The following is a 25,713-nucleotide window of genomic DNA, read 5'->3' as shown; positions in this document are numbered from 1 at the left end:
TATTTACAAACTTATTATATATCTATATTTCCTTGCGGGTGTGAGTGGTAGTTGCTTAGCAGTCTTTTGCTAATGGTTTCTTGTATGTTTTCCAGGTATGCAATAAGTCTAAGCGAGAGCGCGTTAGAGCTTATCCTTATGAGGCGGCTTAGATTAGTTGTTGATGTTTTAGACTTTACGTTTGGACCTATGTGCCAATGATGAGATTATATACTCTTGTTTAGATTTTGGATGTTTTGGATATGCTTTGAGGATTTATATCTATGCAGTTCAGTTCTTTTGGTTAGCCTGTGCATCTAGGCCGTGCTTTTCTTACCTAGATGTGGCATGATACCCCTTAGGTTATAAATCGCTTCCGCTATGTTATGTCTGATAGTTGAGATAGGCAGCTTTTGTGTTAAAGTTTAGCTATCTCGGCTTGTGAAAAGTTGGGGTGTCACACCATCGCCCTCTGTAGGGCTTTCCAGAATTGTCATAGGAACCTTGAATCTCTATTGGAGACGATATCCTTGGGTACTCCATGGTACTTAACTATTTGCTTGACATAAGCCTTAGCCAACTGCTCTATGCTCCAAGTCTCATTCATTGCTATGAATCGGGCAGTCTTAGTAAGTCTATCCACGACAACCCAAATTTTATTCTTCCCTGCTTTTGTCATTGGCAAACCTCCAATGAAATCCATAGAGATTGAATCCCATTTCCACTGTGAAATGTCCAATGGTTGTACTAATCCTTTAGGCTTGCTTCTTTCAGCTTTAACTTTCTGACAATTCAGACAATGGACCACAAATTCAGCTACCTCCTTTTTCATTCTAGGCCACCAAAAATGCTTCTTCAAATCCTTGTATAGCTTGTCACCCCCAGGGTGTACTGAGTAGGGAGTATTGTGTCCTTCTTCCATAATTCTTCTTTTTACTTCTTGGCAGGCTGTAGGTATACACCATCGCCCATCAAATCGAATACTCCCGTCTTGACATAGCTCAAAAGAGCCATTCCTGTTGTCGATCATCCCGGCCTTAACCTTTTCGAGATCACCATCACATGACTGATTCCGCTTATTTTCTTCAAAGATTGATGACATAATACTCATGTTGTAAAGGTTAATTTCTGCCTCAACTTCACCTTCGGTATTGACTTCGAGATTGAGTCTCCTGAAATCTTCACACAACTCCTTGGGAAGTACCCATGTTGCATTCATAGAGTGCTCCGATTTTCTGCTTAGCGCGTCAGCAACTACATTTGCTTTTCCCTCATGGTATTGAATGACCAGGTCGTAATCCTTGATTAGCTCCAACCACCTCCGCTGTCTCATATTCAATTCTTTCTGGGTGAAAATATATTTCAAGCTCTTATGAGCAGTGAATATCTTACATTGCACGCCGTATAGATAATGGCGCTAAATCTTCAATGCGAAGACTACAGCAGCCAACTCTAAATCGTGAGTGGGGTTATTCACTTCATGGGTCCTCAACTATCTTGATGCGTAGGCAAATACCTTCCCATTCTGCATCAGAACACAACCCAATCCTTTCTTTGAAGCATCACTGTAGATCTCGAATCCTTCCGTGCCAGACGGCAGAGTCAATACCGAGGCAGTTGTCAGTCTTTTCTTCAGTTCCTGGAAAGCTTCTTCACAACTTGCATCCCACACAAACTTGGTCGTTTTCTTCATCAGGTTTGTCATCGGTCTTGCAATCTTAGAGAAGTCCTTCAAAAACCTTCTATAGTAGCCGGATAATCCCAAAAAGCTCCTAACCTCAGTCACTGAAGTTGGTGCTCGCCAATCCATCACTGCTTGGATCTTTGAAGGGTCAACGACCACTCCTTCCTTAGTGATTACATGCCCAAGGAAAGCGATCTTATCTTGCCAGAATTCACACTTTGACAGTTTGGCATAGAACTTATTTTCCTTCAAGGTTTGCAAAACCACTCTTAGATGTTCTTCATGTTCTTCGGGGTCCTTGAGTAGATTAGGATGTCATCAATAAAGACAACCACGAATTGATCCAGATATGGGCGGAAGACACGGTTCATGAGGTGTAACACCCCAATTTTCAACTCTTACATTTATTACAAAATCCGTAATAAAACGCTGCGGAAGCTTACATCATATCAACAGAAAACCGGATGCTACCGCCACACCTAGAGTGAATTCTATCACCTCTTTGACAAACTCCACTCTAAGTGCACAGGCTAAACTTACAACATTAATAACAATCCCTGTCTACATCAAAGAGTAGACCTCAACCTGTACTTCCCTTCTATTCCGAGCTCATCGGCTACAGGGGCCCACACTAATCTGCAACTGATAAGAAACACATTGAAGTGCAGTTAGCGCGACGGCTAAGTAAGGAAATCCGATGTCACTCAAAAGTAGACAAAGGTTTGAAAACATAATCATTTGGAAAATAGTATATCGTTCAGTGAATCAAAATCCACTCGTCTCGTAAGATAAAATCATTTCTTTCTCAAAGACGTTACAGAGTAACTCTTTACTCATTTTTAAAACTTCCTTAGTTTCATATAGTAAGAGTGAGGCCTACAACCTCGGGCCATGGCACTCCAGCCCTCCCGTAGGTTCCTCCCTTATCCCAACCCCGGGCCGTGGCACTCAAGCCTTCCCGTGGGCACCTCTCCTTATCCCAACATGACGACATAACGGCGAATAGACTTCGCTCTAACAATATAATATAACGACCCCTGGGCAAGGGCACTTAAAGCCACCCGTGGGTCAATCAAGGTCCTCCTCAACTTACTTTAGAAACTACGGTTTTGAAAACATGATTCTTCCTTCAATTTTTCTTACTCAAATCATTTCTTTTGGACATATTTCACCAATGAGTCCAATATTTGAAATCGGCTACCTCTTTAGCCCCTGAAGGATTTTCAAACATCATTTTCTCAAACAATAAGGTTTTGACAACCTTTATATCAAAATAGCATACGTTTTTCAACGTAAGTTTTCATAAACATTTTTGGATACACTTCATATGTCCATCTCACACTTAAAATCAACCAACATCCTTAACTATCGTCCTCAACAACTTCCACTATGATCAACACCATTAGATCATAACTTGAGGATATCGTACATCAAAATATATATAAATTCTAATAGGTAAGGTCATTGCCTAACCATAACCCAAAAACATCCAACAACTACTTTCTCAAGATTCACCATATACAACCTTTATCTCAACATTTCCATATGACAATTTCCTCAATACACATCATAATAATATCTTTACCTAACTTTATCACCATTAACTCACTAACTACCTCACAATTATCATTAACACATCCATAATCATACTAAGCATAATTCAGAAAATTTCAGCTTGACGCAGTCCGAAAGATTGAGCCGGTAAAGATAGTTCCCGAACTCTTTTTCACTTGAAATTTTTATGGTATAACCCCAACTTATAGTACTTGATGTCCATAAAAAGTTTTGGTCATTTTGGTCCGCGAATAAACACAGAAAATTCCATCTTTGCCCTTGGCAGTGTGCTGTCCGGAATTTTTCTCTCTCTGGACCAGTTTTGGAGAAAAATTCGAAAACCATACTTCCACTACTCCGATCATTATGAAATTTTATATGCAGGTTCTACACTTATAGAACTACATATCTGAAGAAAATAGGATCAAAATACCTTACCAATTTTTCCCAATAAATTTCGGAAGTTACTGCCAGAATCTACCCTGATTTCCTTTCACTATTTTCACAAGTATAAGCCTATATGGACATAAATATAACATATACATGCATATCCAAGCTATGAACATGTATACAAAAATATTCCCAAAGCTCCAAAAACACCATATTTCAACCAAATAATCAATTGTCTAATTTCAAGTGACTAAACCGACTTAAGGGAATTCCTTACCTCAAAGGTTTATTAACACCTTAGGAAGAAATTCTTGGATCTTTCCCCAACTTTCACCTTAAAACCCTAGGTCCAAATCAACACCAAAACATCAAATATCAAGAAACTAAGCATAGATTCATAACCTAGGAAGGATTACAAGGCTTTCTACCGAATAAAATCGAAAACTTACCGAATAAAATTGAGAGTTGAGAAGGATTTTGGCTATGGAAGCAATGGAGGAAGAAGAATGGTGAAGATGATCTCTCTCTCTCTCTCCTCTCCTCTTCATTTCGGCAAAAGCAAGGGAAAAAGGAAAAAAAATGGCTTTTATACTACATCACAATCTTATGTGATAAGATTGGAAAAAAAATAATAAAATAATAAAATATCTTCCAACTTATCAGTTGGGGTCCAAACAGATAAAGTTTCGGTGGAAAATAATCCAGATAGAATAATTTCCGAAACTAAAAATTTATTCCAGACTAACCCTCAAAATTGGGCTAGGTTCGGTACACCGCGAAATTTAGCGATGTACGATCAAAATAAATTTTCGCTGCTATGGGCTAATCTAATTAAATAGGAAATTCAAGAATAATAGTATGGTGTCTAGAAATCCATTTCCTAGGACAAACAAGTCCAAATACTAGTTCCTAAAAATTTTACGGTTCGTGACCAGGACGTACGATCGCAGCTTAAAAACAACTATACTTACTTATAAAAATTCTTTTGAAGTATCGGGAGATCATAACTCATGTATGTCAATACCTTAGGATAAAATAATAATGTTAGGAAAATACGGGGTATTACATGAGGTCCATGAATACTGCGGGTGCATTAGTCAGCCCAAACGGCATCACCGTGAACTCATAATGTCCATATCTCGTCCTGAAAGCAGTCTTGGGTATATCCTTCTGTCCATATCTCGTCCTGAAAGCAGTCTTGGGTATATCCTTCTCAGCCACTTTCAATCTGAAAGCAGTCTTGGGTATATCCTTCTCAGCCACTTTCAATTGGTGATAGCCAGACCTTATATCCTTCTCAGCCACTTTCAATTGGTGATAGCCAGACCTTAAATCGATCTTCGAGAACGTCCCAGCTCCCTTTAATTGATCAAAAAGGTCATCATTCCTAGGTAGCGGGTACCTATTCTTCACAGTCACCTGATTAAGCTCCCGGTAGTCAATGCAGAGTCTTAAACCACCATCTTTCTTCTTTACGAATAGCACTGGAGCGCCCCACGGTGAAACACTTGGCCGAATGTAACCTTTATCTAGCAATTCTTGCAACTGCTCTTTCAACTCCTGCATTTCCTTCGGTGCCATCCTGTAAGGTGTCTTTGAGATTGGTGCAGTTCCTGGTACTAAATCAATGGCAAATTCCACCTCTCTTTCTGGCGGCATGCTTGGTATATCTTCTGGAAAAACATCAGGGAAATCTCTTACCACCGCTATTTGTTTAAGGGCTTCCTCCATAGAGTCGAGGTCTCTAACCATGCACAAATAAGCTTCATGATCATTCATCACATACTTCTTCACCTTCATCATAGAAACCAACTTGATTCCTGGCTTGATGGTGAACCCTCGATAGGTCACACGCTCACTCTCAGCATTCCTCAAGGTCACTTGTTGTTTATCACAAATGATCTTGGCCTTGTAAGCACACAACCAATCCATTCCTAGTACCACATCGAGGTCCTTTAACTCGAACTCGATCAAGTTCTCTGGAAAGTTCACTCCATTGATGTCGATGGGTACGTCCTTATGAACGTACTTACAAGCCACTACACTACCTGTAGGGGTCTTAACTGCTATTTTCATTTCTGAGGTTGGTGCCAATCTTAATTTCTTTATGAAAACAGTTAATACAAAAGAGTTTGTAGCTCCAGAATCAAATAAAACTAAGGCAGGCACAGAGTGTACGAAAAAGGTACCTGTGACCACGTCACTAGCCTCCCCCTGGACCTTGTTCATGACGTAGATGCGTCCCTGCCCACCATTTCCTCCATTATTGTTCTGAGCCTTGTTGTTTCCGCCGTTTCTGTTGCCATTCCGATTATTGTATTGACTTCCTCTGCCGGGGTTCTTTCCACTGCCATCTCCATTCCTGTTCTGATTTTGTCCGGAAACATTCCCGTCCTTCTTGGTGTAACACTCGAATGCTCAGTGCCCCATCTTGTTGCAATTGAAGCACTTGACTATATTTCCTTGACAGTCAACACCCGGATGATCCTTGTTGCACTTCTTACAATTGTAATGCCTTTCCACCTTGGGATTTCTCTGATTCTGGTGGCCATTATAATTCCTTGGCCCACCCTGTCCTTGATAGTTCCGGTTCTGATTTAGATTAGAATATTTGGGCCTTTTCTCACCCTGCGAATTATCTTCCTCGCTTCTTTTCTTGCCCCTTCCATTGACTTCCCACTGCCGCTGCTGAACCTGGCAATGGCTGGCAGCCCTGCTATAAGCCTCGTCCAGAGTTTGACATCTGAACATGCTGAGCCCCTTCTGAGTATCAAAGTTTAGTCCTTTGATGAACTTGTTTGCCTTGCCACGCTCATCAGGGGCCAGGGTAGGTGCAAACCTTGCTAGGTTGATGAACTCGGTGTAGTACTCCTGAACTGTCCTATTTCCCTGACGCAGGTGAAGGAACTCATCATACTTTGCTGTCCTGACGTGCTCAGGGTAAAACTTCTCCCTCAGAGCCTCCTTAAAGGCTTCCCAACCGAAGGCTGGTGATTGACGCAGGTTCGGTCCAGCTGCAGCCCACCAAATATCAGCTCGCTGCTCGGCTGGGCAGTTGAGAGCATCGAACATCTTGTCGAACACCCGCATCCATTCTTCGAGGATCAAAGGGTCCTCCTGCCCTAAGAAAGTGGGTGGGTTTCGCTCAGCCACCAGCTTAGTCATGTCGGCTCCATTGCCATTCCCCTGAGGTTCTTGAAGCATACGATCCCCCATCACCTGGGTTAACTGAGCTAACTGTCTCAATGTCCGGGCCAATTCAGCGCTAGTCGGGACATCCTCCTCATGAACAGCTTGGTTTCTCCTTGGAGGCATTGCAACTTACTGACTTTTGCTAAGAAAAATAAGTATTTAATTTGGAAATAGTTTTCATCTTTATGAGAGGAAAAAAAATATTTTGTTCATATTGAGATTTGAACCTAAACCATTTTCTTTTAATTCTAAGTTTTGTTTTAAGAATTGCTTTATTAATTGGTGAAAATAAGAAAAAAAAAATAGGCCGTTTTTGGGGGTGTTACAATATTGGTATCAAGCAGTTCGAACCTTTGGGAGTCTAGGTTATGAGACCTTTGATATAGGAAGTATAAGAGCCTAGGTTATGAACTTTTGGAATTATGGCTGTGAGGATGTGTCGTATTGTATAACTGTTCAAGTTTGTTTTGATTGCTAACACTTGCAGGTCGAGTTATCTGATTTGGTGAAATTTGGAGAAATTTAGAGGTAAGATTTTATGATTTAAGGAATATTAGATATTTGATTTTGTGATTTTAATTAGAGCTTAACTATTTATTCTGAAGTTCTACGTATTGAGGAAAGTGTTGAGTTTAATGGTTTTATTAAGAACTTGATATGGAAGTGATGGGAAATAAATTATTAAGTTCCTTGTTTGATTTTGAGGTGGATATGCTTCGGGGACGAAGCATCTTTTAAGGAGGGTAGATTGTAATACCCTGACTTTTGCTAAGAAAAATAAGTATTTAATTTGGAAATAGCTGACTTTTGCTAAGAAAAATAAGTATTTAATTTGGAAATAGTTTTCATCTTTATGAGAGGAAAAAAAATATTTTGTTCATATTGATTCATCTTTATGAGAGGAAAAAAAATATTTTGTTCATATTGAGATTTGAACCTAAACCATTTTCTTTTAATTCTAAGTTTTGTTTTAAGAATTGCTTAATTAATTGGTGAAAATAAGAAAAAAAAATAGGCCGTTTTTGGGGGTGTTACATAACCCGAGAAGAAGACATAACTAACTCCATGGACACCACTAATAACAATCCTAATGATATGAGCGTAAATGGCGACATGATGATTTTGGTGGAGTTGTTTTTGCGTGGTCTTCTTCAAAGAATTGTGTTTGGGGTTGCCCCGGGTGTTATCGTCTCTCAAGGAGGTCAAAGTGGAAGCATTGCTAAGCTTTTAATCTAGGGAACACATTGTGAATGTCTCATTTGCCAAGTCACAAACACACAATGAACACAATAGTCGTTGTTGAAGTTTGAAATCAAACTAAGCAATAAAATAAATGAAATCAAATAATGAAAACTAGGGAATAAATTGTGTGCAATCATGATGCGTCATTGTGTATCTTATGCTTGGGAGAATTAGCTTGTGTAGTTGGTTATTCTCGGGTGATTAGCTATTACCGTTACCCCTTTGGTTTACTAGGAACTCTCTAGCTTTGGAGTGCTTTTAGGCAACCAAGAGGCAGAGGCATTTTCACAAACACTTGGCCTACATCACCTTACCTATTCATACTATTTAAGTCTAAAATAGGAAATCACAAATGATTGGAGCTTACAACAAGGCTAACAATATCATGCATAGCTTATTGCCTTAGATTATTCAAGAGTTGGTCAATCCTCAAAGAATACATACAATTCATTAATTATGAACAAGAACAAACAATCCAATCCACACAATCCAATCTCCAAATTAGGAATTAAGGATCTACACTTAGCATCATGAAATTCCACAATTCAATCCCTACTAGAGATATACCTAATCATGATAGCAATTGGAAAACAAAACCCAAATTCACAAATTGGAAATTGAAACGGAAATATAACTTGCAAACAAGATTAAAATTAAAAAGAGATTTACCTAAACAAGATCAAATATAATCCAAATCAAAGCTTCAATGTAGATCTTCTTCACAAAGATTGCAAGAAGATGTAAATTATCTCTCTATACAATCTAAGATGAGCTCTACCTTCTCTCTAAGATTTTCTAAGTGATAAAATGTGTAAAAGAAAACTCTCCTCCTGAAAACTTTCTAAATTAGTCCTTAAATAGCTTCCCAAAATTGCCCTTGAACATTTAGCCTCGGATTAGCCAGTCCACGCGTAGAGTAGCGGCGTGGAAGTTTGCTGAATATATTCCACGTCGTGTCCACGCGTGGAATAGTCTATTTTCCTCCGGCATCTTCTCCTTTTCTTTGCTACTCTTGCCAAGTTGACATGCTTCTTGTTTACTCCTCCAAAACCTACAAAACCATCCCAAGTGTGCCAAGAGTGGAACTTTGCAATTGATTGGCACATTAAAGCATAGAAATGCCATTGGATAATTCACAAAAGGATACAAATTCATTCCTAATTCACCCTAATTTAGACCCTTAGTGTAGTTATCTTTGGCACTTATCAAAGTTTCCACACCTTAATTTTGCTTGTCCTCAAGCAAATCTAATTCAAACCACAAGCATACAAATGCCAAAGATAACTAGGATCACTCAATTGAACCTGCGGGGAATCAAAAATTAATGTGGGAGAGACCAGAGAGGGGGAGATCCCTCATGTTATCTACAAAAGGCGTTCACTAGATGTCATACAACTCAAGGAATATACAAGGGAAGAAAAATCCCCGTTAAGATAGAAATTAAGCATCGGGGAACACAACTCTCTTATAAATTTACAAGCATGCAAACAAAAGTTGGATTCACCTCCTATTTTGCTAGGGCCTTCAAGCCGATCCCACTAGTGGGAACGATGTAAAGCGGCTCACTTCCTCTTTTGTTTTCTCATCTTCTAGGATAACGTCATTGGGACAACTGAATTTACGTAGATCTCTACTCTTTTTCAAAGACAGTGCCATGGTTGCCCCAAATCCTAGCAAGATGGCTTTCCTCGGATCTTACCTCTAGGAGTGGCCTTAGTTAGAATTTTTTTTCAAAACTTTCGCCAAATATCAACCCCTCTTGCCTTTTACTTGGGGTAAGGGATTTCCTCTCAATGCTCACCAATAGGTTCACCTTTTGCCCCATGCGCTACCAAGATTAGTCCAATTCTGGGCTTCGCTTACAATTATCTTTCTCAAATTAAGGGGTGCACACTCCCACTTCGAGAGATCATTGACTAAGGTCCCAACGAAATAAGAGGTGTGCAAGCATGCAAGAACGTAAACCTACTTGGCTCTAAACACTCTCATTGGTTCAAAAAGTAACTATCAAAGGATATTCCAAGAATAAAAACTTTATTGGCAACTAGTCAAAATTATTTCTAGATAACATGAACAATGACTCAGTCTCCAATATCAAGCACACCCATCCACCATGGCCACGAGATCAATTAAGCAATCAAACAATTTAAAAGCACAAAGTGCGTCCTTTCCACACTTTAAACCAAACATCATCCTCGATGTTGAGCAAAATTATGCAAACAAACCAATCATTTCCACACTTTAGAAGTGTTTCCGGGGTGTGGGGTCACAACAAAACAATCATTTTGTAAATCAAAGAATGACATGCTCATCATTTGTGCAAAGTGTCATGCAAAAGCTTTCAAATATTTCCACACTTTAGAATTGAAATCGGGGCAATCAAATGTAAAAAGGGACACAAGCTTACAACCAAGTAAGCATCCCTCTCTTTTCCACACTTTAGCTTCGAACCATGTGTTGCCTCTGCCATCAATGCTACAAGAAAAGTGTTAGCATGTAAACATTTCAAGGTGCAATGGAGTAAGAAGCTACTCCTTCTATTCATTCTTTTTCATTTTTCTATTTTTCTCCTTTTTTTTTTTTTCATTTTTGCTATAATGTTTGGGGTGCCTCCTAAGAGCGCCACGTTTAACGTCTTTAGCCTGACTCAAATGCAAAAGTAAAGCAACATCAAGTTAAAAAGACATCAAGCATAAACTATCTACAACATGCTAAAAAACTTGAAGTTAAAACTATTAAAAGTTTAGGAATTAAAAGGTGCAAGTATTAAAATTATTTAAAGTAAAGGGAAACTAAGCTAGAAAGCAATAAAAAACAATGAAAAGTAAAGGAAATAAAGGAGGAACCCCACGCATAGGGAACCTAATGTTTCAACCAAAATTTTCTCATATCAAGTCTCTTCCTTCCTCATGTCTTGCTTTTGCCTTGGAGTGGTGGAGTCTTCAATGGTCACCATGAGACGGTGGATGGAAATGGTTCATGAATTGAGCTTGAAGCTCCTCAATCATCTGATTGTTCCTCTCCACGGCTTCCGTAGCTGTGACACCCTGTAATAAATTATTTCGAAATTACCCTTCATGATTATTTTCTAAAATTAAATCCATTCTTTCTAGTGAGTTCAATTCTTCATTAAGAATATTTCCTAAGGTAAATCCAAATCAAAAGCCCAATTCCTTATACTAGTGTATATATATTATTTCTAAGACATTTAATTCCTAATATTATGGGGTTTCTCCTTATTCCATGTATTTATTTATTTAATAGATGAATCATTTGACCCAATTGTTAGGAACCCCGAGTCGTTGATTTTGATGATACCAACTATCCGAGGAGACCCCTAACTTTTGTCTTATCCTTAGAATAGGTTTATGCTTTGTATCTTAGTCTTACAGGGTAACCGAATCCTTAGTAATTTCCGATCACTAAGGATCCGAGTCTTATATACCGAAGACTTGAAGACTTCAACCGAAGAGTGAACTATCCGAGGAGTTGAAGCTCTGAAGTTATGAAGACTTGAAGAACCGAAGACTGGGATCTTAGGTCGAAACATGGAAGGGCCAAGCTTTTATGACCGAGCAATCAAGAGTGTGATTGACTCGAGGAGATTAAGAGAAATGATAAGGTCAATCATTCTCTCTCACAACCAAGGCAAAGACATTCTCTGATAAGTTGTCTTATCTACTGCCTTGAGAATGGGTATAACTGAATGTCATTTTGGGTCCTATGCAACGATCCCAAGGAGCATTTAATGATTGTCACCTTTTGAGGGACAAAAGACAAATTGTCTCTGCACAAAAGTGGACAAACGGCTAGAAAGTACTGACATTCTAAAAAAGATGAGAATACTACCCATTGGATATTACACTACTACAGAAACAACATATAACGTCGGACATACGACTTCGGTTTTTTGAAAAACCGACGTTAAAAGTGAAGAAAACCATATAACGTCGGTTGTTACAAATAACTGACGTCGTATGTCACACGAATAAAAAAAATAAAAAATAATAATAACATACGACGTCGGTTAATTAACTAACATAGGTCGTATATTATATGCAAATAAAAAAATAAAAAATATAATAACATACGACGTCGGTTATTTAAATAACCGACGTCGTATGTCATACGCAAAATAAAAAATAAAAAATAATAATAACATACGACGTCGGTTATTTAATTAACCGACGTCGTATACTTATATATCATAATTATTTTTTTTAATTTTAAAATTTAAAATACGACGTTGGTTTGATATGAACCGACGTAGTAAATGGTTACTTAACATAGGTCAGGGTTTAATATAATTCCTTATTCCTTATTATTCTCTTCATTCTTCCCTCCTCGTCGCCGTTGTCCGCAATCGCCATCCATCACCGCAGTCGTTGCCATCCGCGACCACCCCAGCCACAGCCACTGTCGCAGCCATCCGCGACCGCCTCTCCCAGTCAGCGCCGCCTCACCGCTGCCTGCGATTTCTTGTCTAAGCAATTTCATGTAACTTAGCAAGATGAGTGAAATGTTGGGCGGAAACGATTCTTCAGTATCGACGGAAGCAACCAAAGGGAGTAGTGCTTTAGATGCGAGCCGAATTTCAGAGGTAAAATCATGGCTAGTTTCCCAATTCGACGCTGTTGGGAAGGACATCCCTGATTTCGAGTACACTGCACGAAGCGTTGCGCATTTGCACTATATTGATACCATTTCTCAGGCCAAAAATCAAGCCGCTGAGATTGTAGCAATGGCAGATCTTTCTCTTAGGAAAACAGCAGTAGCAATAGCAAGATTGACTTACTTGAAAAGGTAAATCTAGAGATAGTCAGATAGAGGGCTTTTGTTATTGTTTAATAAAATGTCATGCTATATTGCAATACTTGACGCAAATATATGTTTTTGATTGATATTTTCTGCATGTTTTTCTAGCAGTCTAATAGTAATGCATTTACCTTATTGCTTGATTGATATTTTCTGCATGTTTTTCGTTTTTATTTTCCACGGATAATGGAATGATTTTTTAGTTTTTAAAAAAATGTATGATATTCTAACAGTATTCCAAAATGGTGCATTTACCTTATTGCTTAATTGCAGATATGATCCTTGGTCTTTTTATTTTACAAGGATTGTTTAATATATTAATATGAAAAAGTGTGATTTGCCCCAAGAAAAGCTTAATATATCAGATATATCATAGAGAAGTTAGGCTATTGATTCTAGATTGGTTTGTTTAAGTTTTATTCTCATTGAAAACAAGAACAGAGTTTGTAGATAGCCCAGTTTTTACACATTTTATTAGCTGCCCTGTTGAGTTATTTTCTTAATTTAGATCTGTATAATTCTTCTGTGGTTAGTCCGGTAATGCAAGTTAAAGCACAGTTGGGAAAATAATAATACAAATATGGAGCCATACATGCTGATTATTTCTGTCATGTGCACTACTCTTTTTGCTTAAGATTCATTTCTTCAACAATTGATAAGGATCTGAATTCCTGCATATAGTTGGATGTGGAATTCTATCACTACCTTATTCAAATCCTGCCTCCTTGAAATGCTGATATTTCCTAATACTTCCACATTTTCTTGCTTCTTGTTTCTTTTGTGCTTAAGCTTTTGGATGATAGATTGCCATCTGGGCATATCTATATCTACTGAATTGTATAAATAGAGATTTGACCAAAACTTAGAATCCAAAGAAAAAGGAAGGGATTTTTTCTGCCATTGTTTTAATTTTAAAAAATATGCCTTATCATCTTAATTGTAGATTTTTATATAAGAAACAAAAAGAGAGTGTTACCAACTTGCTTGACACTATTAATATTCTACTGCTGTGCATTGAAATTTATTTGCCACCATTAATGGTTTAAATTCAGTTTCATTGCTTAGTTAACTAAACACAATGACTCTATCATTACTTTTGATACTTTCTTTTTCAAATTGACAATAATACTTTATAGTGTCAACCAATTTGTGATAATCTCTATTTTTAAATTTTTGAGTCGTAGTTTAAGTTATATCAAATAGAAGTATTTTGTTGAACTAAGTTATTGGAAAAAAGAAAGGAGAAGTCTTGTGTTCTATTATATAGAAGGGTTGGAAGCTTTTTTGTGGGATTAATGTAGAATCTTGGTGCTAGTTTAGGTTTTGGTGCAGGTTTTAATTGGATCACATTCCTTTACTGACCATGTTTATGGAAGCACTGGTTCTTCTCCATCCTCTATGTATGAAGAGTGTGTTTTCCCTCTTGTTGATGCCTTGTTTGAAGGATATAATGCCACCGTTCTCGCCTATGGTCAGGTAAAGTGTACACATGTATTGATTCACTTGTTTTTGTTGGAGGAGACACAAGTAACACCCCTTTGTATTATTTCGAACATAACAGATAGGTTCAGGAAAGACTTACACCATGGGTACTGGTTTCAAAGACGGATGCCAAACAGGAATTATTCCCCAAGTTATGAATGCTTTGTTCAACAAAATTGGAACTTTGAAGCACCAGACTGAATTCCACCTGCATGTGTCCTTCATTGAGGTTTACCCATTTCCCATTTTTTGTGTCGTAACATTGCCATATTTATCTATAAGTTTGACTTATTTCACTTGATAGAACAAAAGTTGCATATATTATTATGAAGTTCTGTTGGTATTTTCTGTGAATTGAAGTTATATGTGTCTGTGTGTGCATAATTTAAGATTCATTGTTTGAGCTCAACAAAAATATATTGCAATTGTGCAACAGATTGGCATTATTCTTCGTAGTTTGCAATGATGTTAAGCAGATTGTTAAGGAGCTATGGGCATACATAAGGAAGCATAATCTCCAAGATCCAAATAACAAAAGGAAGATAATTTGCAATGATGAGCTGCGCTTAGTTTTGAGACAGACTACACTGATATGTTCAAGATGAATAAGTTGTTGGCTAAACATATTACTCGTCTTGAACCTTCAAGTATGATCTGCATTTTTTTGTTTTTGTTTTTCAATGCAGATTCTAACCCTACCCACCTGTCTACTAGGTGATCTTAATGCTTATGTAAAAGTGAAAACCTGCATTTTGACCACTACAGAGCCCACAGTGCAGATTCTGCAGAATACTAAAAGAATTAAGACAGATGAGGAGACTGGTAGTAGAACTGATGAATCTGTCCAAATAGTTATAATATCTGAAGCACTGGCAAACTTTTTTGGCACCAATGAAAGGGAAATGTCTCAAGCAGAGGTCTCAAGGCAGGTCTGGGAATACATAAAGGTTAACCAGCTTGAGGTGAGTTGCCAAGTTATAGTTATTCGTTATGTTATTCTCAAGATATGCTTCTTTTCTTAATTATTGCAAATGTCATGGATTGAAGTCTACTAACCTAGGTCTGGGAATACATAAAGCTCACATTTGTGTGTTCTGAACCACAAAGAGTGGACAATGAGACAATCATGACCCTAAAAGGTTCAAGAGGCTGAAGCTTGAGCTTTGCTGAAAGTCTACAGCCCCAGTTTACACTTCTGTTTGAGCTATTCTGGTTAAGGACAATTTAGTCACTGTTTTTTAAAAAATGATGTTTCTGTGGTCTTGAATTTTTGAGATTTTGCTGAGAACCTGCTTAAATGCTCTTTTGTGATCCCTGATCATTAGTTTAATGATGAAATCTTCTCTATGAGCTATATTTTCCAACTATTTCATAGTCTAATTGTATTTTCTGTTAAAACATTGTAGGACCCTATAAACTCAATGGCAATACAATGTGATGCAAAGCTGCAGCAGCTTCTTGGATGTGAAAGCATTTCTGCGCTTGGTGTACCAGAAATGCTGGCACGTCATCATCTGTCTAAGAGATCTTGAGAGTAGTTAGTGCAGTTTACCAATTGCTTGCTATGCACAAAATTTTTTATCGGTTAATTAGTATTAACATTTCTTATTGATTAAATTTTGTAATATACTCTTACTGAGAATATCCAATTATCTTGCAATCGATTTGTCATTAAGTAAAACTGTGAAAGGAGCAATTGAATGAAAGTGCTTAGAACCAATCAAAACACAAATTCTCTCTCTTTATATACAAGTATATTCTTTTTGTGCCAAAAGGTTAATGTTAAGGAATTGAAGGGAGAAAAAATTCTTAAACTGTTATTTCTCATGCTAACTAATACATCTCTATTATACACATGACAATTCTGCACTAAAAAGTCTAAAAGAAACTGCTGCCTAACAAACCAAATAAGGCTGCTGCCTAACATGTTGTTGACTGACAAATGGTGCTGCCTAACATTGCACTAACATAATAATAAAACATAAATAAGGCTGCTGGTCTGCTGCCTAAACGGCTGCTGGTCTGCTGTCCAAAATATGAAATATTTCAACACTCCCCCTCAAGCTGGAGCATATAAATCAAATGCTCCTAGCTTGCTAGAAATGAACTCAATCCTAGGTCCACGGAGAGATTTGGTGAGAACATCAGCAAGTTGATCATTTGACCCAACAAAAGTGGTAACAATATCTCCGGATGCAACCTTCTCTCGTATAAAATGACAATCAACCTCAATATGTTTGGTTCTTTCATGAAAAACAGGATTAGATGCAATGTGCAGCGCTGCTTGATTATCACAAATTAATTTCATGGGACTGGGCTTATAGAATTTGAGTTCTATAAGAAGTTGCTTAACCCAAATTAGCTCACATATTCCAAGTGCCATTGCTCGGTATTCTGCTTCTGCGCTTGAGCGTGCAACTACATTTTGTTTCTTACTTTTCCAAGAAACAAGATTACCTCCAAATAGAACACAATATCCTGATGTTGATCTCCTATCCCATGGGCATCCAGCCCAATCTGCATCTGTATAGCCAACAATTTCTGTGTGTCCATGATCTTTGTAGAGCAATCCTGTACCTGGAGATCTTTTCACATACCTCAATATTCTGATGGCTGCATCCCAATGACTTTGACATGGCTCTTGCAAAAATTGGCTAACTACACTTACAGCAAAAGAGATATCTGGCCGAGTGATAGTTAAGTATAGTAGCTTACCAACTAATCTTCGATACTTGCTTGGATCGGATAAGAGCTCCCCCTGTCTTGGAAGAAGTTTGACATTTGGATCCATAGGTGTGTCAATTGGTTTACAACTTGTCATTCCTGTTTCTTCAAGAATATCCAAAACGTATTTCCGTTGAGACACATAGATACCTTGCTCGGATTGAGCAACTTCAATTCCAAGAAAATACTTCAATTTTCCAAGATCTTTTGTCTCAAAATGTTGAAACAGATGTTTCTTAAGCTGATTTATTCCTTCACTGTCATTCCCTGTAATGACAATATCATCAACATAAACAACAAGATATATGCTTTGTCCAAGTGTGTGTTTATAGAAGACAGAGTGATCGGCTTTGCTTTGAATCATGCCAAATCGTTGGACAACATCTCTAAATCTCCCAAACCAGGCACGTGGAGATTGCTTCAACCCATATAGAGAGCGTTTAAGACGGCAAACAAGATTAGCTCCTGTCTTAGCCACAAATCCAGGGGGTTGCTCCATATATACTTCCTCATTCAAATCACCATGTAAGAATGCATTCTTTATATCCAACTGATACAGTGGCCAATGACGATTGGCTGCAATTGAGAATAAGAGGCGGATAGAAGTAATCTTCGCTACCGGTGAGAAGGTGTCCGTGTAATCAATGCCAAAAACTTGTGTGTATCCTTTAGCAACAAGTCGAGCTTTAAGTCTATCAATTTGTCCATCTGGACCAACTTTCACATTATATACCCATCTACAACCAACCACAGATTTACCTGGAGGTAAAGGTACTAACTCCCAAGTTCCAGAAGAATGGAGTGCTTCCATTTCATCAACCATTGCCTGAGTCCACCCTGGATGAGTTAATGCTTCCTTGACATTGTTTGGAACAAAAACAGTTGACAAACTAGTAATGAAGGCACAATATGATGGAGACAAACGTTTATGTGAAAGGAAATTATAGATAGGATAAGGATTTCGAGTAGATCTGTTACCTACTCGACTGGCAATGGGAGAATCTGTTATGATATTTTGGGCCGTATCAGTGGGCAACGCTGGTGTGGGACATGAATCAACCAAGCATTCATCCTCTTGAGAACCTTGACGATTGCGCCGCTGGTAGGTATACAAGAAAGGTGAGTTCCGTCTTTCTTGTATGGTTGACATTGGTGCAGTTGTTTCAGCTATATTGGGAGACACAGGCTCTATGAAATTAGGAACAGGAAGAATTTCTGTGGCTTCAAGTGGTTCCCATAAAAAATCAGATTCATCAACTGGAGTGGAGGAGAAAAAAGGTGTAGTTTCAAAAAATGTGACATCAAAGGAAGTATAGAAACGATGTGTTTTAGGACAATAACACCTAAAACCTTTTGGAGGCGAGAGTACCCAATGAACACACATTTTATGGCCTTGGCATCAAGTTTGTCTCGTCCTGGGGTGGAGTCATGGACGAAGCAGGTACACCCGAAAATTCGTAATGGAAGTTTGTGGAGAGGTTCCTGTGGGAGTAAAAGATTAAGAGGAATTTTCCCTTGTAACACAGAAGATGGAATTCGATTTATGAGGTGACAGGAGTGAAGTATAGCATCTCCCCAAAATCTTTTAGGAACCTTGTGATGAATGAGCAAAGTGCGGGCTGTGTCAACAAGATGACGTATCTTCCGTTCAGCAACTCCATTTTGCTGAGGGGTCCTAGCACATGAAGATTCATGAAGTATTCCATGTGTGGAAAAAAAAGAAGTAAAAGAGTCAGAGAAATATTCTCTGGCATTGTCACTTCGTAGAACTTTGAGAGAAACTCCAAATTGATTCATGACTTCATTGTAGAATGTTTTGAACACATCAAATAGTTCAAAACGGTTTTTCATTAGAAAGACCCAACTGCATCGAGAAAAATCATCAATGAAAATGACAAAATACAAGAACCCTAAGGTGGTTGAAACACGACATGGTCCCCAAACATCAGAGTGAACTAAAGAAAAAGGTGTACTGGCCCTTCTATTCACTCTACTAGGATATGAGGCTCTTGAGTGTTTCCCAAGTTGACAAGACTCACATTCTATGTTCTTTAAATCTGACAAGCCAAGAACAAGTTGTTTTAATTTATTAATATTGGGATGCCCAAGGCGACAATGGCTAAGGAGAGGTGAAACAGTAGCGGCGCAAGCTGTGTTGGTATTGGTAGAGCCTAAAAGATGGTAGAGTCCTTGTGATTCATGTCCCGTACCAAGCATTTCCCTTGTTTGTCGGTCCTGAATAACCACGGAATCAGAAGAAAAGGTAACAAGGCAATTAAGAGAGTGAGTAAGCTGATGGATTGAAATCAAGTTGAAAGGACAACCGGGAATGTAAAGAACATGTTCTAGAGAAAAAGAATGGATAATGACTTTTCCAATTCCCTTAGCTTTCCCTTTTGACCCATCACCAAAGGTAACAGATGGAAGAGAATCAGAGAAATCAATTTTGGAGAAAAACGAGGGATTACCAGATATGTGATCGGTGGCCCCGGAGTCCAAAAACCAAACAGAGTTTGATTGTGAAGCAAGAGCAATGTGGGTGCTGTCTGGAGAAATGGTTGTTTTGGCGGCCTTTAATTGCAAGAATTCTGCATACTCATCCTTTGAGATAACTTGTGTATCTGAATTCGCAGACTGAGCTATATTCACCATAGTTGGTTTTCCATGAAGTTTCCAGCAAACCTCACGAGTGTGCCCTTGTTTGTTACAGAAGTCACAAAAACGGGTAGAATTTCGTCCTCCGCCTCGGCCACCTTGATTGCTTCCTCGACCTCTTCCTCTATTGTAACTTTGAGTAGTGAGAGCAGAATGATCGACAAGGATTGATGTGTTCCCTCTATGGATGGAGGAGACTTGAAGAAGTCTTTTGAACATTTCTTTGGTATTTGGAACAGCTCCATCTCCAAGTATACTATTTCGAACTTGCTCAAATTCTGGTTCAAGTTTGGCATGTGTGAGAACAACAAAAAACTTGTCTCGTTGAGTAAGTTGCTCTTCAGGTGATCCTCCAATAGGCATGAGTTTGTTGAATTCAGCCATGAGTCCTTGGATTTTCCCCAAAAATTTTTCCATGGACATTTCTGACTTCTTGACACTTAGTATTTCACTGACAATGAAATAAAAACGAGAGATGTCGTTTGTATAAAGAGATTGAGCCTGTTTCCATACAGAAAAACAGGTTCTGAAAGGTCTAAACATGGGGATTAAATCCGGGGCAAGAGATTGCCATAATAGACTGCAAAGTTGAGCATCAACTCTCTTCCAAATATCCTTTTCATGCTGAATTTCTTCTGCTGTAGTAGTGAGGTGGTCAACCACTCCTTGACCCATAAACCATAGTTCTACTGCTGATGCCCAATCTTGATAATTTTGGGAACCAATGAGTCTTTCACTGGTGATAGTTAAACTCCCAGAAAGATTTGGAACGTAGACTTTAGGTTGAACTGGGAGAGATTTAGGTTGAACTTGGAGAGAAGGTTGGACTGGAAGAGGAGTATTTTGGACACTATCAATAATTTCCTCATCTGCCATATTGATAAATCAAATGTGAGAAAATCAGGATAGTGTCGCAGCAAAGGGATAGACCGATCTGAAAACTTTACTGAAAAAGTTTGCCGAAAAAAGTGTGTAGCAGCAGTTTGGAGTCAGTTTGGAGTGACTCCAACAAAATACAAGAATCCTGAGCTTCTAGAATGACACTATATCTTCAAATTTATGAAAAACTTATATTGGGAAGCTGTGTTTGAATTTTTCAGTTCGGATGAACAGTAATTTACTGTTCATACGAAGAAAGAAGAAGAAAATCAGGCCAAAGGACATGGCTCTGATACCATGTTAAGGAATTGAAGGGAGAAAAAATTCTTAAACTGTTATTTCTCATGCTAACTAATACATCTCTATTTATACACATGAGTGAAAGACAATTCTGCACTAAAAAGTCTAAAAGAAACTGCTGCCTAACAAACCAAATAAGGCTGCTGCTTAACATGTTGTTGACTGACAAATGGTGCTGCCTAACATTGCACTAACATAATAATAAAACATAAATAAGGCTGCTGGTCTGCTGCCTAAACGGCTGCTAGTCTGCTGTCCAAAATATGAAATATTTCAACAGTTAACTATACAGATTATTCTTGTTTTCTGTCACCCAGATTGACGCATGTGTCATTGGTTGCAGATACGATTCGCTGCATTTTTATATTTTTTTTAATTAAAAGGAGATAGGCGTCGGTGTTTGTAAAAACCGACGCCGTATCTCTATTTTAGAAATATTAAAGGAGATAAGGTGTCGATTTTTCAAAAAGCCGACACCGTATATCTGTATTAAAAAAATAAAAGGAGATAAGGCGTCGGTTTTTCAGAAAAACCGACGCCTTATCTCTATTTTCTTTTTAAAAAATGACATACGACGTCGATTTTCTGAAACCGACGTCGTATGTACTTATTTAAAAATTAAAAAATAATATATGACGTCGATTTTTAAAACCGACGTCGTATAATATATTTATAACGTCTGCTGGAACTACGTCGGAAAAAAACCGACGTCGTATATCCAAAATAACCGACGTTAAAAGGTATTTTTGTAATAGTGTTACACACTGGACAATAGGTTTTGAATTTCATTTTCCCTCCAACGGGTCTGAAATTCCACCTATAAATACCCTTGTCCCATCTCACTTTGACAAGGTTGAAATACGCGAAATATTGTCTATCAAGTGAAAAACTTTTAGTGTGATATTCATAAGCTTACAAGTGATATTCAGATTTCATTAGAAGTTCTTGTGTGATTAAGAAGTTGATCAAGGAAACTAATCACAAGAATTTCAAGTTGGAGAATCATCACAACCTTTCAACCATCTCTACAAGTGAAGAAGAAAGAGGCGGAGTAAACTTGGAAGAAGTTGAAAAACCTACAACAACAAGGCTGCCGGGCTTAGTGATCAAAGGAGCTTTTTGTAACAGAGATTGTACTATAACGCGGAATATAGTGCAAACCTTCACGAGTTGTGAAGAAGAGTGGAGTAGGCTTAGTTAACAGCCGAACCACTATAAAAACCCTCTCTCTCTCTCCTTTATTTATTTTACATATCGCATTGCATATATCACTCAAACATAATATCTTTTACAAGAAAATCCTAAGTGCAAAGTTAAGATAAAACTTGATATATCCTTTCCGCTGCGTTATCTCTTTAGACGAAAAAGTTTTCAAAAAACCTCTTGTGAGTTTATTCAACCCCCCCCCCCTTCTAGACTCACATTGCTACCACCGGGACCTACAAGTGGTATCAGAGCCTGTTACCATGAACGGTGAACACTCTGTGTATACTGCCTGGTGATCCTTTTTGAAAAATCATCAAAATATTTTCGGACTTTGCACTATGTCTAAAATGGAACATCATAGGCATTTTCTCATGTTTAACTTGGACAAGTTTGATGATTGGAAAGTGCGCATGCAGGCTCACTTGTCTGCCATGCAAGATGAGATGTGGGACGTGATAACTGATGGACCCATCCAAATACTACAAGTCAACCCCAATCGTGTTGCTACTGATCCTACATCACCAGCGATGATTCCGAAGGAGAAATCCTTGTTAACCACCGAAGAGAGAACCCGAGTAAATCTCGACAATATAGCAAAGGATATACTCTACAAGGCTCTAGACGAATCATTGTTTCCAAGAGTGAGAAAGTGCAAGACTGCAAAAGACATCTGGGATGTACTTATGCTCATAGGTGATGGAGACGAACAAGAGAAGGAGAATAAGTTAACGATTGCCATGAAGAAGTTTGAAGATTTCAAACTCAACCCAAAGGAGTCCATAACCGAAATGGAAGCTCGGTTCATAAAGTTATTGATGGAAATCAATGATCTTGATGAGAACAAGCTATCACAAAAGGAGATAAGCTTGAAGATTCTCCGAGGACTACCCAAAAGCTGGGAAATGAAAGTAGTAGCTATGCGCGATCATAGAGATCTCAAGACAACGAGCACTACTCAGATCTTTAGTGATCTGAAAGCCTACGAGTTTGAGAAGGAAACACAAAATGATGAAGAACCTGAGACGAGAAACATAGCTTTAGTTGCAAATAATCAACCTTCATCATCAACACCAAGGTCGAACACTAATCCCTCATCTGATTTTTTCACTGACGATCAGCTTGCTTTGTTTATGAGAAGGTTCAAAAGATTCATGCGAAAGAATCAGTCCTACGACAATTCTGATAAAATGAGAAGAACGAAGTACCGAAGCAATGACAAGGCTAGTGGATCCAGAACACATGAAAAGGATGAAATACAAGTGCTGTGTTACAATTGCCGAAAACCTGGACACTTCAAAGCTGAATGTCCATATCCCATCGTCAAGAAGCATCAGGACAAGCACAACTACAAGAAGAATTCGAGAAACTATCACAACCCAAAGAATGCCCCAAATGATGCTGATGAGGAGCCAAACAAAAATCAGAAAAATGATAGGCGAAGGAAGGCTCTAGCTGTAGAAGAGAAGTCAGGAGACAAGAACAACGAGTCATGCACGTCCAGCTCTAGTTCAGAAAGTGACAGTTCGGAGGATGAGAAGGGACTACTGTGTCTCTTTAGTCAAGAAGACTCAGATGAAGAGCTGTGCCTTATGGCAGATGATGAAGAGGTAACTTCACAAAACCACTCTTCTAATTATAGCTCCGAATCCACATATCATGAAAACCCTAGGGAAGCATTCGAAAGAATGATGAAGAGTTTTGATGGTATTGAGGATTCACACTTCAAACTCAAAGAAGAGAATGCCAAGCTATTGGCAGAAAGACAAGATCTCGAGGACTTAAGGTCCAAAAATGCTGAGATGCTTGAATCTATAAGCTAGCTTGAGAAGCAAGTTCATCTTCTTGAGGAAGAGTGTAAAGCGAAGGATGATAGAGAGCAAAATTTGCGTGCGGTGCTTGCGACATTTACAAATTCATCCAGATTAATGGATCGAATGGTAGATGATCAAAGACCATTAGGGAGAAGAACCGGACTCAGTTATAGCTCCAGCTCTCATCAACATATTCTCCTATCACGATCAACTGATCCTTCTACCAATGGAGGATTAAGCTCAGTGTTTGTCCAAGGACAAACAGAAAATCTTGAGCCTATGATTAATGCCGAGCACGGAACAGAACCACAATCAACAAGTCGATCCAATGATGCGACTGAAACACAAGTTGTGGAACCTACGAGAGGGAACTCCCAGAACGGTAACCCGAGAAGTCGTCAGACTCCTCGGTACAGACCTCGCATACAAAACCATGAAGGTTTTTCTACAAATGGTCAACCAAATGGGAATAACCGATCCAAAGGAAAATTCCTAGGCAACAAGAGGCAACATTACTCACAGAGGCAACGCAAGGGTATGCCTCAGGGAAGACCAAACTCTTACCCGAGTAATGTCAAGAATTTCAAAAAGTTCCCTAGCAAGCTTATGGATTATGAACCAATGACAAGAGCAAAATTTCTGCTCCATCATAGACATAAACAGACCTCATACACTAGAGTTAACACGAATAAACCAACACATCCTCTTCAAAAAGTTTATTCACCGAAGTCACCTCAAGCCTACTATGCTATCCCTTATGATTATCGCGTGTTTAATGTAATACCCCGAAATTTTGTTTTACTAAAAGCTCCTATTTAATTAAGTTAGCCATAGCGGAAAAAAAAATTAATTAAAAAAATTGTTTTGATCGTAGCATCGCTATGTTTCGCGGTGTACCGAACCTAGCCCAATTTTGAGTTTTAGTCTGGAATAAATTTTTGGTTTCAAAATTATTCCTATTTAAATTATTTTCCACCGAAACTTTATCTGTTTGGACCACAACTGATAAGTTGGAGGATTTTTATTTTTGGAACCACAAGAATGTGACAAGTGTCACTTCCTTTACCACATGTTTCATCCCTATCTTATAAGAAATAATATATAAGCTTTGTTTTTTCCATTTTTCCCCTCTTTGGCCGAAATATTGAAGAGGAAGAGAGAGAGGAAAAATATTTGATCTTCTTCCTTGAGTTCAAAGAGCTTCCATAGCCAATTCCTTCATCAAGATCACAAATATTCGGTAAAATTCCATTTTAATCGGTTCAAAAGCTTTGTTTTCCTTCCTAGATCTTGAATCCAAGTATTGTTTCCTTAAATATGGGGTGATGATGTTATACACTTCCTAGAATTTTTAGGAAAATTTTAGGTAGGAAATCCTATTTTTGCTATTTATTCTAGTATAGTTAGTGTTCTCAAGGATCTAATATTATGTATGTTGTGGATAATTTATGGATTGTGTAGAAGAACCAAAGGAAGTGGAAGAGTGAGCATCTAAAGGAAATTAGTGAGATTTCAAGAAGATAAGGTAATCTTTATGTCCACCAAAACCTTTTTCCACCATGATATTCATGAATTTCTTGATAAAGTATGGATATAAAGATTTTAGTAGATGAAATTTGGTGTGATTGTGGTATAGCATGAGTATATGTGTAGATATGGGTATGATTATGTTGTGGTGAATATATGAAGAAGACTTGTATATATGTACAATCTTATATATATACATATATACGTGTAATTTTATTATTATTATTATTATTTTTATTATTATTATTATTATTATTATTATTATTATTATTA

General features: G+C 38.1%; 2 protein-coding genes across 5 annotated transcripts; both read left to right on the top strand.

Annotated features, from left to right (window-relative positions):
• The first annotated feature begins 12,387 nt into the window (after positions 1-12,387).
• Positions 12,388-16,013, top strand: LOC116027188 (kinesin-like protein klp-20). Of its 4 annotated transcripts, none has more exons than XR_004099926.1 (5): positions 12,388-12,844; positions 14,177-14,332; positions 14,418-14,567; positions 15,053-15,300; positions 15,745-16,013. XR_004099926.1 is itself a non-coding variant. In XM_031268655.1 (5 exons), the coding sequence occupies exons 2-5, from the start codon at positions 14,255-14,257 to the stop codon at positions 15,868-15,870; spliced, it is 630 nt and encodes a 209-aa protein (XP_031124515.1). In that variant the 5' UTR covers positions 12,388-12,844; positions 14,189-14,254; the 3' UTR covers positions 15,871-16,013. The 4 variants fall into 4 exon arrangements, 3 of the variants coding, with proteins under 3 accessions (XP_031124515.1, XP_031124513.1, XP_031124514.1); XM_031268655.1 differs by having other exon boundaries at positions 14,189-14,332; positions 15,025-15,300; XM_031268653.1 differs by having other exon boundaries at positions 15,025-15,300.
• Positions 16,014-22,449: 6,436 nt separating this feature from the next.
• LOC116027100 lies at positions 22,450-23,922 on the top strand. Its single transcript, XM_031268525.1, has one exon. It carries the CDS (start codon positions 22,450-22,452, stop codon positions 23,920-23,922), a length of 1,473 nt encoding a protein of 490 aa, XP_031124385.1.
• Positions 23,923-25,713: the final 1,791 nt, after the last annotated feature.

Source organism: Ipomoea triloba, chromosome 8 (assembly GCF_003576645.1).
Source record: "Ipomoea triloba cultivar NCNSP0323 chromosome 8, ASM357664v1".
NCBI classification, from domain to species: domain Eukaryota; kingdom Viridiplantae; phylum Streptophyta; class Magnoliopsida; order Solanales; family Convolvulaceae; genus Ipomoea; species Ipomoea triloba.
This window is presented reverse-complemented; position numbering and strand designations above follow the sequence as displayed.

Bases quoted from the DNA above. Each gene is read 5' to 3' on its own strand.
- LOC116027100 (XM_031268525.1), top strand. From the start codon at position 22,450: ATGGAACATCATAGGCATTTTCTCATGTTTAACTTGGACAAGTTTGAT.
- LOC116027188 (XM_031268655.1), top strand. From the start codon at position 14,255: ATGTATGAAGAGTGTGTTTTCCCTCTTGTTGATGCCTTGTTTGAAGGA. The intron at 14,333-14,417 runs GTAAAGTGTACA...CGAACATAACAG, and splicing joins CCGTTCTCGCCTATGGTCAG to ATAGGTTCAGGAAAGACTTA. The intron at 14,568-15,024 runs GTTTACCCATTT...TTTTCAATGCAG, and splicing joins TGCATGTGTCCTTCATTGAG to ATTCTAACCCTACCCACCTG.